The sequence below is a fragment of the Centruroides vittatus genome, unplaced genomic scaffold (assembly GCF_030686945.1).
Source record: "Centruroides vittatus isolate TY-2023 unplaced genomic scaffold, ASM3068694v2 scaffold_3038, whole genome shotgun sequence".
Lineage (NCBI taxonomy): Eukaryota > Metazoa > Arthropoda > Arachnida > Scorpiones > Buthidae > Centruroides > Centruroides vittatus.
In genome coordinates this window covers 609,948-628,767 of record NW_027122698.1, presented here as the reverse complement: position 1 = coordinate 628,767, position 18,820 = coordinate 609,948, and the positions used below count along the sequence as shown (strand labels likewise).

The 18,820-nt window shown below is 32.1% G+C and overlaps 2 protein-coding genes across 2 annotated transcripts in view; both read right to left on the bottom strand.

Moving 5' to 3' along the window:
- LOC136988014 (uncharacterized) overlaps positions 1–18,820 on the bottom strand; it is a 234,304-nt gene that overhangs the window by 26,651 nt on the left and 188,833 nt on the right. The window lies entirely within an intron of this gene.
- LOC136988011 (uncharacterized) lies at positions 5,572–8,292 on the bottom strand. The gene is made up of 3 exons (XM_067285784.1): positions 7,942–8,292; positions 6,789–6,962; positions 5,572–6,712 (listed from the first exon to the last, which is right to left on the bottom strand). The coding sequence occupies exons 2-3, from the start codon at positions 6,959–6,961 to the stop codon at positions 5,626–5,628; spliced, it is 1,260 nt and encodes a 419-aa protein (XP_067141885.1). The 5' UTR covers position 6,962; positions 7,942–8,292; the 3' UTR covers positions 5,572–5,625.

The window sequence follows — 18,820 nt, the reverse complement described above, 5'->3', positions numbered from 1 at the left end:
GAAGACTACAGCAAGGATATCAGATACACTAAGGGATGGTTAAAAGAGAATAATTTGATTGCGGCGAGAGCAGATAAAAGCAAACAAATTGTCATAATGAAAAAACAAACGTATGATAGAGCCTTAGAAGAATACATCAGAAAAACAGAATGTATCAAGGTCAACAGTAATATAGTTCAAACTATTGATAGAAGGGTTAAAAAGCTGGAGGAAACCAAACTAGCGAAGATATTACCGTTTCTCCGAAAATGCCGGAACCCTAGACCAGGGCTCCCTAGACTCTTTGCCTTCGCTAAAACCCATAAAGAGGGTAAGGAAATAAGGCCTATTGTGGAAAAACGAAAAGGTCCTACATTTCTCCTAGAAAAAAGATTGCAAGAATACGTCTCCGCGTTGATGGAAAGTAATAAGTTTGTGGTAAAGGATCCTGTTATGGTAGTTAAAGATCTACAAAGCATTACTTTGATGGATGAAGAAGTGGGAACTGTGTTGGATTACGAAAGTATGTACCCGTCGATCAAAGTGGAATCCTGCGTAGAAGCGCTGTTGGAGTTCTTGTTTAAAGAAAACCCAACGTTAACACAACACAGAAAGGAGGTTATGGAAATGGCTAACCTAGTATGTTGCGAATCCTTCTTCGTTTACGAAGACCAAACATTCAAGCAAAAAAGGGGAGTACCAATGGGAAGCCCGATTTCGGGGCTCCTTTGCGAACTTGTTGTTAGAAAAGTAGAATTAAAAGTGCTACGCGGCTTCGAAAGGGACATAGTATACTACAAGAGATATGTAGATGACATTTTCATAATATGGAAGAACAATCGGGTAATTGCTAACTTTGTGGATAGAATTAACGAAAACGAAGAAGGCCTTAGCCTGAAGCTTGAGCAAAAAAGCTCTAGGATGTTGCATTTCTTAGACATTAATATCGTATTTAGAAAAGGGCATATATCCACTGGCGTATTCATTAAACCATACGCATAGCCCACTTTATATCCCTGCTAGCTCTTATGACCCTTATAAATATAAGTTAGCGGCATTTAGAGCTTTGATTAGAAGGGCCTTTATATACTGTGAAAATGTGATAGACCGACTTACGGAGATAGAAAGAATTATACGGATAGCAGGAACATTAGGGTATAAGAGGAAAGTCATAGAGGGAATTATTAGAAAATTTGAGACCAGCAGTGATAAAGACACTAGACGAGGGCCTTATAGGTACACGAAATTTACATTCAATAAATATCTAGGAGGGATTATGAAAGAAATAGCAAGCTTGAAGGATGCAAGGGTGATCTTAAAAAGGGCTCCGAATTTGTATAAAATACTTAGAAACGATAAAGGATTAGTTAAAAAAGAAGATAAGGCAGGTGTGTATAAGATCCCTTACGAGAACCAGCTGTTAGGCATTAATAAAGAGTACGTGGGGGTTACTACTAGAAACTTAGGAATTAGGATGAAGGAACATAAGTATGATATTAGAAAAGGGTCCAATACAACAGTACTAGCCCAGATGGGGCAAGCTGAAGGATCAGTGGTACGGTGGAATGAGGCGAGAATCATAAAACAGGTACATTCCCCAACTTTGGCGAGAACAGCGGAAAAAATGGAAATTTACAGAAGTAAGCTAAAAGATAAATGTATTAACGCAAGGGACGCGGAAGGTCTTCCTTCGGCTTGGAAATATGCCCTTAAAAACTTATAGGAGGGGCATGAACTTAGTTATATTTAAATTGAATTATTTCTAGTTAGGATAGGTAATATTGATATTATGTTCGTTTGTTATTATTATTGTTGTTTTTCTAGTTTCTCACTATATGTTTATTTATTTATTTATTTTTTATTTTTTTCGTTAATTAGTTCCATTTTTTAAAAAACGTTTAGTTTGAATTTTGTATTCTATGTATGGAACGTAAGCGTTCCAATTTTTGTATTTCGACCTGATGATGGCCTATAGATGAGGCCGAAAACGTTCGTTTAATTAAAAATTTCTCAGCAAGCATTAAGGTGTTGATTTAAGTTTTCTACTGTCATACGTTGAACCTGGCTATCCAGCAACAATATTTTTTATTTTTTATTTTTCCATCACAGATTACCTGGAATATACATTTAAACATGTATCAATTATACATTTTCATTAAAGTTTTCAGTTCGAGATATCAATGATATTATTTGATATATATATTTTCATATGTCAAAGAAATAGTCAAGAATAGAATTGTTTCATAACAAGGCATAACAATTTAAAATGTTAGAAAAATATATAGGCCATTGCATATTTAATAGTCATTTAAGCTACAATAATTTACAGTTACAAAAATATTTGTGGAGAAAAATAAAATTGTATTTTATCATGATTTAGCTTAAATATGTAATGTTCTTAAGTAAAGATGATATTGTATATAAATAATTCTCAGTTAATGGAATAATAGGATTTTCGATCATAAAAATGTTCAGCTCTACTGTTGTCAGGACACTGGATAGGAATATGAGTGCAATCAATTGCCCCAATTATTCCAGAACAGTTATCTTTAAATAATATAGAAAAATCTTGCATAATAGACAGAAGTTCATTCTGTCGGATGTACAATTTCAGCATTCTTCGGATGAACTAAAAGGCCTTTGAAACGCTTTGGATGGTTCTGATAACGATATGACGATAATCAATAAAGAGTATAATATATAACTTAATACAAACGTTAAACAAGACCTCATTCTTATTATAAACGTTTCTATCATTATACAAAATTTATTTAATAATAGTTTGATAGATACCTGCATACAGTAGAGACGTGAACTCCGATAAGATCACCGGCTAACCTCTTGGTGGCATAAAATCGTAATGCCGTCAACAATTGTTTTCAGTAGTTAATGGCGATTCTCTTCTATCTTGATGCTTAATTTCGTCGCCAATACGATTCAAAATATGAAGAAATCCAGATTTAGAAAATCCATACCGAATTCGAAATTTGTCTTCGTAATGCATTTCTACAGGATTACTTCGATTTCTAAATTACCCTATCCGTAACTGTCGAGATGAATAATATCCATTATAACATAAACTTTGCGACCAACAAATAAATATGGCAACTTTTAATTCAATAACAATCTACGTTAAAAAAACAAGTAAAATATAATAATAAACATTTACACACAAAGAAATAAAAAGAGATAATCCATATGATACAGTTAAAGGAAAATAATAAAAAATGCATATACGATGACAGCGTATATTAACATTAAGACACTTAATCCAAAGAAGGATACTATACAAGACAGGAAACACAAAAAAATACGGCTGTTGCATACAAAGCAGGGAGATAAAATTCCAGACATCGATTTATTTCTTCATTTTCTTTCTACAATTATGTACTCTATTTAATTCAAATGGAAAAATCTCAAAGCAGTTATAATAGTAAATGTACAGAAGATGTACATGGTTGATATCCCGTAAGAAAATAACAATATAATAATTCATATTACACAGCAGAAATTTCGTCTATGATTCGAATGAATTGTTTATTGTGGGATATAATAGCTAATTCGATAGTGGGATGACGGGATACTTGCATTTATTATATCATTAGATATAATAAATGCAATTTTCAATAGAAACCGGAAGAAGAAAATAATCAATGAAAAGAGTTGTATGTAAATTATATTTCTTTCTCCTTTATAACTAGTATTGATTCTAGGATAGTAAATTTTGTTTCGTTTGAAATAACTGAATTCAAAAACTAGAAAACTAAAAGCAGCAATTAAAATGGCTTTAATATATACTTTGTTTTGGAGAAAAATATCAATCCATTGACGACAAATCACGTTGTCAGTAACGGGTTGGATAGACAGGAAAATTTTGTTACACAAGGTTATTGCGTTCGAATTCTGGTAAAATTCATAAAAGTTTATCCATCCATTTATGTCTGATTTTCCTTTTTGCAATCACATTGAAGAAACTTTAGTCCAAAATCTTCTACAACATTTAAAATCGGTCAAATGAAGAAAACAATAAACGATGTTATTGTTGAAAGCTTTGTTAATGCTGTATATTTCAATAAATGAATTGAGTCGTAAATTTTAATACAAAATGTTTGGGTACTAGATTCAAAAATATTGTATTTTAATTATACATTAACAATTTTGTTGTTGATATCCGTCACATCGAAATTTTACTTATATATATAAGAATTCTTAACATCTCACATGATATCCGAAGTCTTGTTCCAGTAGAACGTAGAGAACGTTACAGCATTAATGCTGTAACGAATACCTTCATATTGATATATAATACTAGCAGGTAAGCCCGGCCCTGCGCGGGCAAAAGTAACGATAGCAAAGATTAAGATTATTACGTTATAGTCACAAAAGAAAAAGAGTAATTTCATCAAAAAACTAAATATTTCTAAAGAAAAGTAGAATTTAAAAGTCGAATGTTCCAATATTATTCGATTTTCACGACGTGTTCTGATTATATCGTTCGATTTTCATCGAATGTTTTAAAGAAGAAAAGCCGAGAAAAACCGAACTAATCTGTTTAAATTTGAAAATCGAATGTGTTCTAACATATTACTCTTTTTCTTTTTTTCCTCCAGCGCCCGTAAATCGTGCACGTCGCTTTCTCTTTACACTTCCATTGTTGATATTTCCATTGCTGACACTTCCATTGTTACTTAACACTTCCATCAACAATGAAAGTGTTAAGACTTAATCCTGTCCCTGGGGAAAAATTTGGAAAAATCCCTTCTTATCGTAGGTTCTCGTGACGTACCCTAACTGTGTACCAAATTTCAACTTTCAACCCCTAACCGTTTTGGCTCTGCGCTGATTATTATTATTATTATTATTATCATCAACTCGTCTCGATTATATATATAGATTTGTATTCTTTTGTATGGGCGAAACCATCTTCGATCAGTTACAGGGAAAGGTAGCGTAAATAGAAGGTTTTCTTCACGTAAATACCTAAATAGGGTTGTTTCCTTTAGAAAGTCCACCCGGGAGGCATCTTCCTTTGTCGACTTGCCCAAGTGTCGCATTGCCGTACACAAATAAACCAAACCAGACATCAACTTTGAGAACTGGCAGCCCACTGAACAAAGTTCTGTCTTACCTTACTCAATGTTACGACAATCAAAGTTTTGCTTCAGTCAAGGATGCAGAAAGAACAACTTCTTCCTATGTAGCATAAATAATTCTTTACACTACATATTAAAATTATAATTTTAATAGTAGTGTTTTGTTTTATTATACAGAAAACGAATTTAAATTCAAAATACAATTAAGGGGTTATTCCTAGGTTCCAGAAATTTTTATATATATATTGTTTATTAGTAATAACGGTACAGTTCTTATGTTTACTTGTAATCCACATTCTAGAAAATCGAGCGACATTATAATATTTATACGAAGATTTGTAGAATAATCATACGTTTTACAATTCTTTATTCGGTTTATACAATATAATACAGTTAAATTTATTTCTAAGAAAACAGTAAAAGTAGAAAGAATTGAAACTAAAAATAAAGAGATAAAACGAACAATTACAAATTCTCATGAATTTAACTGAATGCCGAATACTCGAAAAATTAAATAACAATTTGATTTTAAAATAACATTTAAAGCTTATTTTTAAAAATAAAATTCAAGTTTGAAGGAAATGTTATCGTAAATGCTTCCATCAAATTTAGTGTTTAATTGTTCTAACACCATTTTTTCCGTCTCTTCTTCGTTTTCAAAGACGAATGCTTCGGACGATAGATTAACAGTGGATCGAAAATTTTTAATATCGACAAAAAAAGCAACGAAACGAAGCCACATATCCCTTTTTAGGCACACACACTTCTCCAATTTTGCAATACCATTCCGATTGCAAACAGTGTAAAACCAGCGAATATAGCTATTCAACGCCTTAGTATATCCAAATACTTGCATTATGGCACTGTCGCAAGAGAGGTTTATGGGTAAGAGAAGAGCGGTGAGGTAAGAAACTTCGCTCAAAATTACCTCACAGGTGAAATATAATTTTGGCTTCCTATTATCGTTGGTTATTCTTATAAAATTTTGATTATTATTATAAACAATCAAGTCGTTGTAACTTTCCATGTTTCTGGTTTGTTTTTCCTTACTAAAGTAACTCGGATACTCGGATAAATTTTGAGTTTCGGACGCAAACCGAAGAAGCCCTTTTTCTGTACTAGTTAAAAAGTTAAGTTTAAACACGGAAGATTTTAGTTGGCTTACACTCATGGCAAGAAATCTGATTTTTCCAATAAATTGCTCAATCACATTTCTTATTTTTTGTCTCTTAGTTTCTTTTTCCATTAAGTTATAAGCTTTTATACCTGTTTCAATTTCTATTCGTTTATCGCACCATTGATATACAGCTAAGAATAAGCGTATCTCGGTGACAGATTCGCATATGGGTCGAGATACCAGTCTATTAATTGTTGTACTTTTACAGCACAAAAAGTCTTGTGTTGTAAATAAGTTTTCTCCGTATCTATCGAAAGCTTTCCAACAATAATAACTTATATTTGCATCTTTGACTTCACAGGCAAAGTCGTGTATTGAGCAAACATTATGTAATGTAATTTCTTTAATGAGATACATTGTGCATTTATACCGTAAATTATCTATTTTAAGTCTGTCACTTAAATGATACAGATCGAACGCTTGTGTGACAGAGGTGAATTCGGGATCGCCCTTTTCCATGTAGCTGTTTTAATAATATAAAGAACAAGTTATGACATTATATATTAAAATATTTACGGTGAAGTATTTGGAAAACTTACTTGACAAAATATCTGATAATCTGAATTGGATATGGCAAAAGAATATGCTTTGAATTTCCTATAGTTACAATTAAAAATTCCATATTCCTGGTCACGACTTTATCGAATGATTCTTGTGAAATAACAATTTCTTCTTTTTCTAAACTTCGGATTCGTACCAGATTCGAAGACATTCTAAAGTACAAAATCATGTATTATATTCTTTTTAAAAATATCTATATGATATGTTATAGTATATTTACAATAATACCGGTGAAGTTATTGTTAATTGATTTCAGACAAAGCTGGCAACAAAAGATTACTTATAAAATTTCATATATATTTTAAAATCTATGAAATTATTGAAACATAATTATACGAGAGATTTAATAATGAATATTTTGTAGATCTACGTATGATGAAATTAATTAAAAATATAAATTATCATTTCTTTACAGAGGCGTTCGCACATAATTGCCAAAGTAATTAATGTTACCTTAGGTAGCAAAGATGGCGGCTCGTCTCTAATTCCAGCAAAGAAACAGTGGGACGCACGTTCTAACCTAACCTATTCTAATAATTTGGTTGCTAATAATTATGATAATTTATTAGAATAAGTTAGGTTAGAACGTGCGTCCCACTGTTTCTTTGCTGGAATTAGAGACGAGCCGCCATCTTGGCTACCTAAGGTAACATTAACCAATACGTATAAATTACAACTGACCTCAACATTAATTTAATACAGCCACCATGAAATTACTTATCGCTGGCCAATTTAAGTGCAATTTTAATCGAACAAAAGACAAAAATATAAAAATTTCGGGGGTGTCATTTCTTGATCCATCTTCATACTTTCCCTTTGTTATACATAACAGCCGGGAAAATAAAAAACGAAAAAAAAAAAAAATAGAAAATATTAGATAAGGGAACATTTCGTCATAAGAATTGAATTTTACTGATCACAAACAGTGTAATTTTAAAATTGCGTTATATACGAACAGCTCAAATTTGTTTTAACAGCCTTTGTTTAAAAAGTTAACGAGAACAATTTCTAATCTGTCATTATATAACGTAGCAATTATCTTTCAAACTAGAAACACGCCTATAAACTGTATTCTTCTAATTATTTTAATCTAGAAATGTTTACCAATTTATCTACATTAAATAAACTTACTTCGTAAATTTACTCGTTCTTTTCGGTCTCGTTAGTTAAATGGTAGCAACTATAAGTATTTAATTTGAGGAATGATGAATTCAGTTGTTTTATCTCTCGTTTTGAATTGCGAGTTGTTTCTCTTTCAAGGATTAATATTTTGGGGCATCGTCCACAACCAACTCTTTACCAGTAATTTGAACACTTCAACATCATTTTGCTCGCCCTCTTCCAAGTATCAAGTTTCTTCTTTCTTTCAAGAGTACGTTTCTTCTTTTATTCTCTCGAGATTTCTCTTTATTAGATTATTCGAACTCTTCACCACGGATTTAATTAAGATTCTAGCACTAATTATATCAACCTCTTTCATATTCTTTCCAGAAAATGTCGAAGAAACATCATCGTACTTTTTGCTGTCTTATTAATAGTCAGATAGATTAGTATGACGTCTATTATTATTTTCTATTTAGTTAGTGACATTCCATTTACCACTGTATTCATATTTTCGAAAGTTGCCAGACTATTTACATACATTCTCGGGATATTAATGAAAGCATTTTAATATATTAAAATTTTATAAGTATTTTATAAATTTATTCTAAACCAGTATTAATAGATTAAATATTAAGTCGATTAAATAATTATTCGGGTAAATATAAAATTAACAAAATGTACAAATACCGGGACGAACGGTTCAACGTGTAGAAACTGCAATAATACAGAGCGTACGTCGTCAACCGGAAGACTAAGCCAGGTAGGTTCTCACTGTGTACACCACCGTAAGTGTGGGAGATCTTTCATTACAAACTTGTAAAACGTGCATTGCGTATCCAAGTATTACATAAGATGTAGGAGAAGAAAGGGACCGTTTCCACCCGCCGAGCAATGTGTCACATTCTCTTGAAGACTATGCAATAGGAGGATTTGATGGTATTTCTGTCTACGTAAATCCATTAAAACATGGACAAAGAAAAGCAATTCTCTCTTCTTGAATCCGCATGTTTCACACGACCTGCATACAAATGATTTTATTACCATTTTCACAAGAATGGATTAAGTTTATATAATTATCCTGTATTTTGAGAATAATTAACACAATTTGCTAATATAATGACAATATACTAAAGAAAATATAATGTTCAAATACACATTCATTGACAAAAAGATACAGTACAGGAAGTCAAGATTTTATTTCCCGCAAAAAAAATTGTTCAAAAACTCACCACCAGCGGGGAATGGCGTTGTATGCAATATTGTTGATCGAAATAAACACGAAGACGTCGGTTGAAAATGAAAATGAAGAATTTGGCGGAATTGAAAAATGCAATACAGCAACATCCATAACATTCTGTTGAGAACAGAGTAATGCGATTTAACTTGCTTTCAGGAAATGGTGGATGCCACATTGAACATGCTTTGTAACACGTTTTAGAAACGATTAAAAATATTTTTAACCGATGTCTTCATGTCTTATTTCGTTTAACAATATTGCATACTGCGCCCCGTTTCCCTCTAGTAGTGAGTTTTTGAACTTTTTTCTTTTTTCGCGGGAATTAAAATCCCATGACGTCCTGTACAATATTATCAAGTTTGATAACATTATGTCCAGTAGTTTTCATTTTATGGCCATTTCAAAGCCATTTCAAAGTGGAACTTTAATTATAAACACCCTGTATAATTTACTCATTGCCCGAGACTCGTTAATCTCCAATAAGTTCCGGGTCATGCGGGGGTTCTCGGCAACGACACCGCTGACCGTCTTGCCAAACAAGCTGCAAAGTCACAGTGGCGTAGCTAGCATGGGTGACTCCCGGTGCGGATATCGTGGTCTTTTTATCTTTTTAACTCTTTTATAAAACACTGTTGAATTGTAATATCTTCGAACTTGAATGCTATATTGAATATGCGATGTCGCGACGTATGAGTTTAGATTTATAGAATAAATCATAGTAAGATTTCCAGCTGGTGCGAGCTCTCGTGGCGTCGCCTCATAGCGAAGAAACTGTCATGGGAGGCGAGCCGTTGACCTTTTATTTTTTTAGGTACAGGCCCACCAGGTGTCACCCTCACACGGGTGACATTCGGGGCTGGCCGCCCCCACCGCCCCCTAGCTACGCCGCTGTTCAGTCACTAGTACTTTCTAGTACATTTATACCTCGTATATCAACAATTATGTCAAGAAGGAATGCTTCATTCTCTGGCAAGACAACTGCGACCATGACACCACTCGTAGGTTCACTTACACTTTTATTCCCAACGTTGACACTACTGCGATTCTTCGCCACTTTTACCCTAGTTACACCATCACTAAGCTACTTACGGGATACGAAAACTTTAAGCAATACTTACATAGATTTAACCTTGGGGACAATCCACAATGCGACTGTGGTATTCAAAAGGAACAAACATCACTTCACTTAGTTTTTCGCTGCAATAGGTACAATCACATTAGGGATAGTTTAATGAGAGATGCTATTCTTGAAGGGTACAACTGGCCTTGCAAACCGCATCAACTCATTCACACACGTACAATGTTCCATCATCTACTCGCATTTTTATCCCTTAGTGGGGCTCTTGAGAGTACTCACTCCAGGAGCACGGATGGCAATTAGCTTTTCCTTGCTCTTTTTCAACTGTCAGTATATAGCTGCCTTTAACTTTCTATTTTAATTCTTTTCTCATACAATTATCGTATTTTACATTTATTTCTATGGGAACATGAAATGGGCAAATTATTAGTTATGTATAATGAGCAAATTATTAGTAAGTTTGTCACGCGGGTTACAGTACTATTTTTTCACCAAAAAAGAACATGAAATAATATCAAAATTTTTATTTCGTTCTAAAATAAACCAAGTGCATGACACTAAAATGGCAGTTTAGGTTTGATAGAACATGTATCCAAGACTAGTATTCAAAAACAGACTGGGAAAAATCCTTAACCCTCCGTGAGTCGCTAGGAATCGTTCTCTTACTTAGGTCGCATGGGTCTGTCAGACCCGTCATTTTTATTTTGAAATTAATAAATTTTTTCTATCGCGTAGAGGAACTACAATTTTTTCGTTAAATTCTACGCTTTGTTTTCTATCTAGTAGTATAAATTACTTCTGTATTGACGAAATTGTCTTTTCAATATTTATTTTTACGTAATTTGATGAAAAAATCACAAAATAATAAACATATCAAATTTCAACTCGCTGTAAGTTATCTGACGTTTCACCGATAATCATCGGGTTTGTTTTCAAATGGGGAAGAAAGTTCACTCATTCGTGTGAAGTCAGTAGAAATTCAGTACTACTGCTAAAAATTTTTTAAATAGATTTCGCGTTACCCCCTTTCGCGAGAGTCAATAAACGTTAATTGTTTTATGGCTCTATTAAAAAATGCTTATTTTTGGGTTTAAAATCGACTAATTGACAACTGTTTTATTTTGTTTTACTCATTAGAATGTCATCTTTAAGATTTAACAGATAGTTTTGTTAGATTTTCACACATGAATTTTATTTTTAATTTTTAATGTGATATAGTCGTGTGTTAGGCTTAACTCGATCACCTAATTCAAAAATTGACATCGGTCAAAATATTATTCAATTTATCAAAATTCTTTGTTGATAGTTTAGATATAAATGTTTTCTCTGCACGAAATGAATCGATCGAAAAAATAATGAGGGGCCCATCAAAAATTCGGCAATTAATGACATGTTGTCGATTCTGTAATTTGTTTTTTTTATAATATAAAATATTCACACAATAAAACTGTAAAAAGGCATGCATATCAATATCTGAATGTTATCAAAATGCAATTATCAAAAATTTTATAATTTTCACAATTTGTATTATCTTAATTTAGTTTTAAAGTTTTTTGTCGCGCTTTGTGTATCGCGCGACAAAACAGTCGCAACGCGATCAAACGCAGCGATTTCATTCATAATTACGTTATGTAGATCGGGCTAACTTTTCAGGTTTGTTTTGTTGTGCCGCGATGAAAAATGAATAAATAATAAAAGCAGATTATAATTAAAAGTATTTTTATCAGATTAATCTGAATTATTAGATTATAGAATAATTATAGCTATGCGATATGATTGTCGCGTAGTTGTAATTATTTTTCTTATATCTAATTCCTTAATGTTTAGGGTCTAATTAGCTAACTTCTAGTTGTTATATTTCGTATGAACGTGTAAGCATCGTTTCAAAATTGTCTGGTGGGAATTGACTGAGATTAGAACTACCCTCCACGTAAATCAAGGTTATAATGTAAACAAACGTTAGACAATCGCCCAGTGACGTAGCGTGGGTGTCAGCCGCCTGGGGCGGAGGAAAATTTCCCCGCCCTCTTATTTAGGTATTTTTACAAGATATTATTATTTATTGTGAAATTTTGCCGCTCTCACTACGCTACGCCACTGCAATCGCCGAATTAAAATTTAATTTTTATTTTAAATTTGTATTTTAATTTAAATTGACCAGTCGTAAACTGTAATATGTTTCTGATAAAATCTCAAAACAAATCGATTTCAGTCTAATTTTTAAAGAAAAATCGCAATTTAAATTTTATTTATGCGGAAAATACAAAAAAATTCCAAAAGTTAATAAACTTTTGGAATTTTTTTTTGTAGCTAAAGGAATTTATATTAATTAAAAAATTTAAAACAAAACACACAAATCAAACTATTAAACAGAATTTAATTAAAAAGATACAAAAAAAACATTATTTTGTTTTTGTCTTTATATAATATTTGTAAACATTCGAAACATAATATGCTAACAAAGAATAAAATAGTATTTATGTTGTATTTATATTCTATTTATGTCCGAGTAAATACACTATATAGTTACTGTTTAAGTTGCAGAATAAAATACATATACTGGTTGATATTTAAAAACTAAATAATTATTATTTTCAAATTTATGCTCAAAACATTTAACTTTACTTGTGCATTCAGAATAAAAACAACTTCTACCTAATAACAAATATATAGCATATATTTATCTTTAGTTAAAATGTTGGTTTCTTATTTTTATTCAACACAATCTCTACATATTTGAACTGCATGTTCCAAGCATAGATATTTTTTGCATTTCACGCAGGTATATTTCGTTTTTCTATCTTTCCGTGTTTCACATTCATCACATCTCTTTCTCTTTTTTTCGACACATTCCGTGGATGAATGTGAAGGTCCGGCTTCAGAATCTGACGGAAATATCCTTTCCGCTGCCGTTCTGATAGTTTTCGAAAGATTTAAAATACATTTTCTTTTATCAATATGTTCGCTCATTAGAATGATACACAATTCCTTCAAAAATTCTCTTCTATTATTCAATTTGGATGTATTTTTGTTTGCTTGGTGAATAATATAGGAATTAATTCCTGCTAAATTTAAAACACAATAAAAAATGATCATAGGCCATCGTCTGGTGTTGCGTACGCAATTATAATTCCCGGTTAACTGGTCCACGGTATCTACTCCCCCTTTAGTTCTATTATAAAAGGATATTATTTCTGGCTTTTTTGCCAGTCCAGTTTCCCGATCAATTTCTTCACTATGATGTAATGACGACAAAAGCAATACATTTTTACTTTTTTTCGGCACATAGGAGACCAAAGTGATCGCTTTAGTAAATGCAAACTTACTACTGTTTACTTTTCTATTTTTTATATTTAAAAATTCTGCAGGAATTTCTTTTCTATTTTTTCTGATGGTACCAACTAGCGTTAACCTGTCTTGCAATAAATCTGTAGCCAAACTGAAACTGGTGAACCAGTTATCGGTAGTTATATTACGGCCGCTGTTAACAATAGGCCTAGTTAATCTTTTCACTACACTGTCCGCAGAATTCGATACTGAGAAGGGTCCATCGGGCTGTTTTCCGCAGTAAACCTCTAAATTGTGCGTATAAAATGTTTTACTGTCTACTAGCAAGAATATTTTTATACCGTATTTATTTGGTTTACTTGGTATATACTGGCGGAATCCGCACCGCCCTCTGAATCCTTCCAGTTTCTCATCTACGGTACAGTATTCCGATACATTGTAATTCTTTATACAATTATTCGTAAATACATCTAAAAAAGTTCGGACTGCTGCTAATTTATCAAACTTTAGTCTTTCACCTCGCGTCTGTTTATCATCAAATCGGAGATTTGCTAACAAAAAACGAAAACGTCTCTCCGACATGGCCGTTCTTGCGATTTCGAATCCTGTACCGTCCGTTGTCCACATTTCGTTAACGTGACAGCGATTTACCTTTTTATACGCAGCAAGGTAAAATAATCCGATTAGTGCTTTTATTTCCTGCAGATCTGTTGTATTTGCATCACGTTCTCTTTCGTAATGCGGTTGTACTTTTTGTATTTGTTGATTTGTGTGTATGACTATGATATCTAAAATATCATCTGTTACGAACAGATTCCAACATTCAAAAATAGACCTTGCGTTTGTAGCCTCTCCAATGGGACCAGGTATAAGATAAATCAAGTTCTCTCTTCTTGTCTTCGTTGCAGGATATTCCCACATACTCCATCTGGTTCCATCGCGAGCTAGGAAAGAACAATGCTCACCTGTTTGTGATGACGAGGCTGCTACTTGTGATGATGAGGCAACTGCAGGTGAGCCTACTTCTGATATATCTTCGTTTTCCTCTTGCTCGGTGTCTGTATTCTCAGATCTAACTTCTACAAAATCACATTCTTCTTCCGAAGAAGCATCTTCATATACTATATTCTCGATCTCTGAATCGATCATAAAATCTCCGTACATTTTTACTTTACTATAGACAAGGCACTCAAATATAGTCTATTAGGCCAGGCTTGTTTCTCCTAGTTTCAACGGTGGCATTGCCTTATATACAGTTTTTAGATCTGTTGGCCGACCAATCAGGAGCTAACTCGGTTGCTCTCCTGCAAATCTGTTTCAGTTGGCATATCTGTCTCAACATGTCTAGAACTGAGGCTATCCGATATTTTCAGAAAACGAGTTCTAACGACTAAAACCAGAATTCTCCTCTCACTACTCGACAGGTCTTCTTGAATGTACTAGTCTAACTCAGAAGCAGAAATGAACTAAAAACGCCATAAAAGTGATTTAATGACACACCGATCTCTTCTGACGGCTTTATTTTGTTTAAAGTATATGAGAATATACATTAAACAAAATAAACTTGACAGAAGAAGGGCAAAGTACTGAAAAGCGTCCCGACAAATAAAAAAAAAGGAATAAACAAATGTAAACAAATCATGTGTTATTTAGATTACACTGTATTGTGAAAAATAATCAAAAAAGAAAATTGATACGGATTCAGATATAAAAGCCGGTTTATTACTACAGTACAGTAAATATATTACAGTTTACGGTGTTTAATTTTTTTTTAATACAAATTTAAAATAATACTAAAATTCACAACTAGATATTCCATAGACTTACTATAGGAAAATGGAGTTTCCAGGAAATATTCATTGCTAAACAATTTTAAAAACATGTTTACTCATCTGAACACTGTCGAACATTTAATTAGCAATTTATAGCTTATAACGCGATTAAAACAAAAGAATTTATAGCGATTGTGTAAATTCGATTACCAAGATCATTTCCGAGGGGGCAGGACATTTTTTGGAATTTTATAGCTAGACTGTTTTCACAAGTTTCTGATTACTTAGTAAAAGTGAAAAAAGCCAACTTGCATCGCCCAATATACGAGGAATAATCATAAATTAATTATAAAAGTGATAAATAAAAATTATATGATAAGAATAAAAAATAATTAAATTAATTAAAAAGTAATTAGACATTACTTTTAAAAACAATATTATAACAAAAAAAACAAAAATTTAAATATACAAATAAATAACGATATGATAGGATTTAATAAACACCGCGCGACAACTTAAATGCGATAAAGTTATTGCGACACTCGCTATCGGCAACGGCGACAAATTAAACGGTTTTTTTTACCCCCATCATGAGTCGCATGGGTCTGACAGACCCAAAGTATTTTTTTTCTCAAAAATGAGCGTTGTTATTCAAAAATATTTAACAGCATGTTAATCGGGATAGAAAGTTAGAAGAATATTAATTTTTTCAGATTTTTTGGAAAATATTCAATATTAAAAAATTTTAACTAAAGTTCGCGCCGGGTATGTCAGACCCGTTCGACTCACGAAGGGTTAATTTTGTGACCATGACACGAGGAGTCCATTTTCCAAAAAAATAGATAATGTCCAATAACTCGCAAACTATGACAATTTTACTAAACACAATGTTTAATTTTCTGAACAGTCATGATGTCCCCTATCTGCAGGTAACAGATTATCCACTCTTTATGACACACCCTGTATAGTATATTCTAGCCCGTTAGTGGAAAGATATTAATTTACGAATCTACTTCTTTTTAAAGTGTAGTTCTCAGATTCTTGGATGGTTAAAATATGTTTAAAAAACGCGGTGGGAGATTCTTCGCAAGTCAAAAATTTCCTGTAATGAATTATAAACTTAATATAACAACTACGTTTAGAATCTGAAAGGTAAAAATCAAGTTACTAGTGTTTTCGTTAACGATCCAAAATGAATACTGTTAGCATCGTGTAAATATAATTGGATCGTGTTTTCTTTCGTTTAAAGATATGTGATTAAAAGAGATTAAGGAATGACTCAGACAGTTGGTCCATGTCAGTTTTTAAACTAATTTCTTTGAATCGAAAGCGTTGTTCATGCATCATACTCATTACTTTCTGCAAAATGATTACATTCTTCAAACGATCTTCCGCTAAATTCCGACTGCATATCATGCGCAATATTGTGACTAATTTCATTAACACCAAACACAATTTACATATCGAAAATGTTTATTTGAATAAAAATATAAAAATACAAAAATTACAAACTCAAAACACACGATAAAAGGAATGTAATATTGAACATGGTGGATATGCGAATATAAATTGAAATCTTTTCGTAAGAATAGTTTACGAATGTTTACATCAGTTACGTTTTAGTGTGGTATGTCGTTTCTCGTGAGAATTCAAAAGAGATATTTGATAGAATTTTTGAGAACAATATTTACAGGTGAATGGCTTTTCTCCTGTGTGGACGCGAAGATCACTAATTAGATGTATATTTTGTGTAAAGCTGTCACAAGTAAATGGTTTCTCGCCGCAATGTATTTTCACGTGTCTTCGAAGATTGGCATCGTGGTTAAATCTTTTACCACAGAAATTGCAACGAAACGACTTTTCTCCAGAATGAATCCTCTCGTGATTTCCCAGTTGAGACTTCCATGGAAATGCTTTGCCGCAGGTTCGACATTGATGTTTCTCGTTCCTACGTTTTTGATTCTCTAAATCTGAAATAATGAAATGAAAATATTAAATTTCAACCGAAATGTTCAACGCAATCAACGTTTCATATTTCCAAAAATGAATGCATCATTGCATTAAGACAAACAATTTGACAATTCTATAATCTATAATTAGTATAAAATGAAATTGATTTGCAAAGTAAGCTATAAACTATAATTTTATCAACAATAATAACAATAATTTTCTATAATAATTGGTTCTTTCTTCATTCTTGTTTTAGTTGTTTAAATAGATCATTGAAGAGGTCTTGGCAACAACTTTCACAACAAAATTTCTTGGATCTTCGTATATGAAATCTGAGGAAAGAAAAATAATATATTAATCTTGGAAAGGAAGAGTAAATGCTTCCAAATTAAAAAAAATATACATATATATATTTTCTGTTTTACATGATTATTTAATTGAAAACGTATACCGAAACAAAACTATTTACAAAAGCATTTAAGTATTCTAGAGAGAAATATGAAACTACAGGGGCTAAATGGAATATTTAGCCCCTGTAGTTTCATATTTCTCTTGCATTCTTCTGAACTTTTCATTTTCTCTCGGAAAATCTTCTGAAATACTCCGGTGTTTATGTAACCTAACATAGAAAAGATAAATACATGAATTATTAAACATTAAAAATAATAGGTCAACTTTCATAAGTTCTTCACAGAATAAATTAATTTTAAAAATACAAACGATATTTCTATATACAGTACTTATCAGGACGACTGCATGTATAAGCTAAAGAGTAAATTTGCATCAATATTAGCATTTTTGTTGTTTCTCGGGAGTAATAAACACTCATGCCAGCCACGTATTGCAACAGTTAGAGATATTGATCTGAAATCCGAAACAGACGGAAAGACATTGTCTATAAATTAACAAAAATACACAAATGCCTTCGAACATCGTAAAAGGGTGTTTTTAAAGAAGCAAAAACATTGAAGTACTTACGCTTCGTTACAGTCTTAGCTTTTTGAAGTTCACATTATTCATGTCTAGAACATAAAGGCTTTGCTATTCTACAAATCAAAAATATTAGAATAAGAACAATTGACAAAAGGTTGCACGAAGACATACGAAAAATACAGTTTCCGTACGGGAATTGGCCTACAGGAATGAATTCCTTAATTTAAGAGACTGGTCTGAAAACACTACTTACTATTCATTAATTTAGCGAATAAATGATTGAAAATATGAAAAGTGTCTTACATTGTTGATTCCATAATTTTCTAATTTGAAAATTTCACGTGAATTCCACGCGTCTGTTCCATAATTAACACTAAAGTGATCGTTCTTACGTATTTTCTTTCCTTCTACATATTGTCTGCTTGTATACGTTAAGTCTTAACGTACAGTCTTAAACAATAGGCACAGAGACGTAATAAAGAAATATTTAAATTATTTGAATATCAGATTACCGTTAATAAGAACGTTAAATAATTGGCGCCAATATGACTAAAAAACAAGTGGCTCCACCTGAAATTAAAATTAAAAACTCATAAAATTAAATTTTATTTTGTATAAATTATAAAATCAAAAACAAATTAAAAAAGC

Coding starts and splice junctions, on each gene's coding strand:
- LOC136988011 (XM_067285784.1), bottom strand. CDS start 6,961: ATGTCTTCGAATCTGGTACGAATCCGAAGTTTAGAAAAAGAAGAAATT. Junction 6,713..6,788: donor ATTATCAGATATTTTGTCAA/GTAAGTTTTCCA, acceptor TTATTAAAACAG/CTACATGGAAAAGGGCGATC.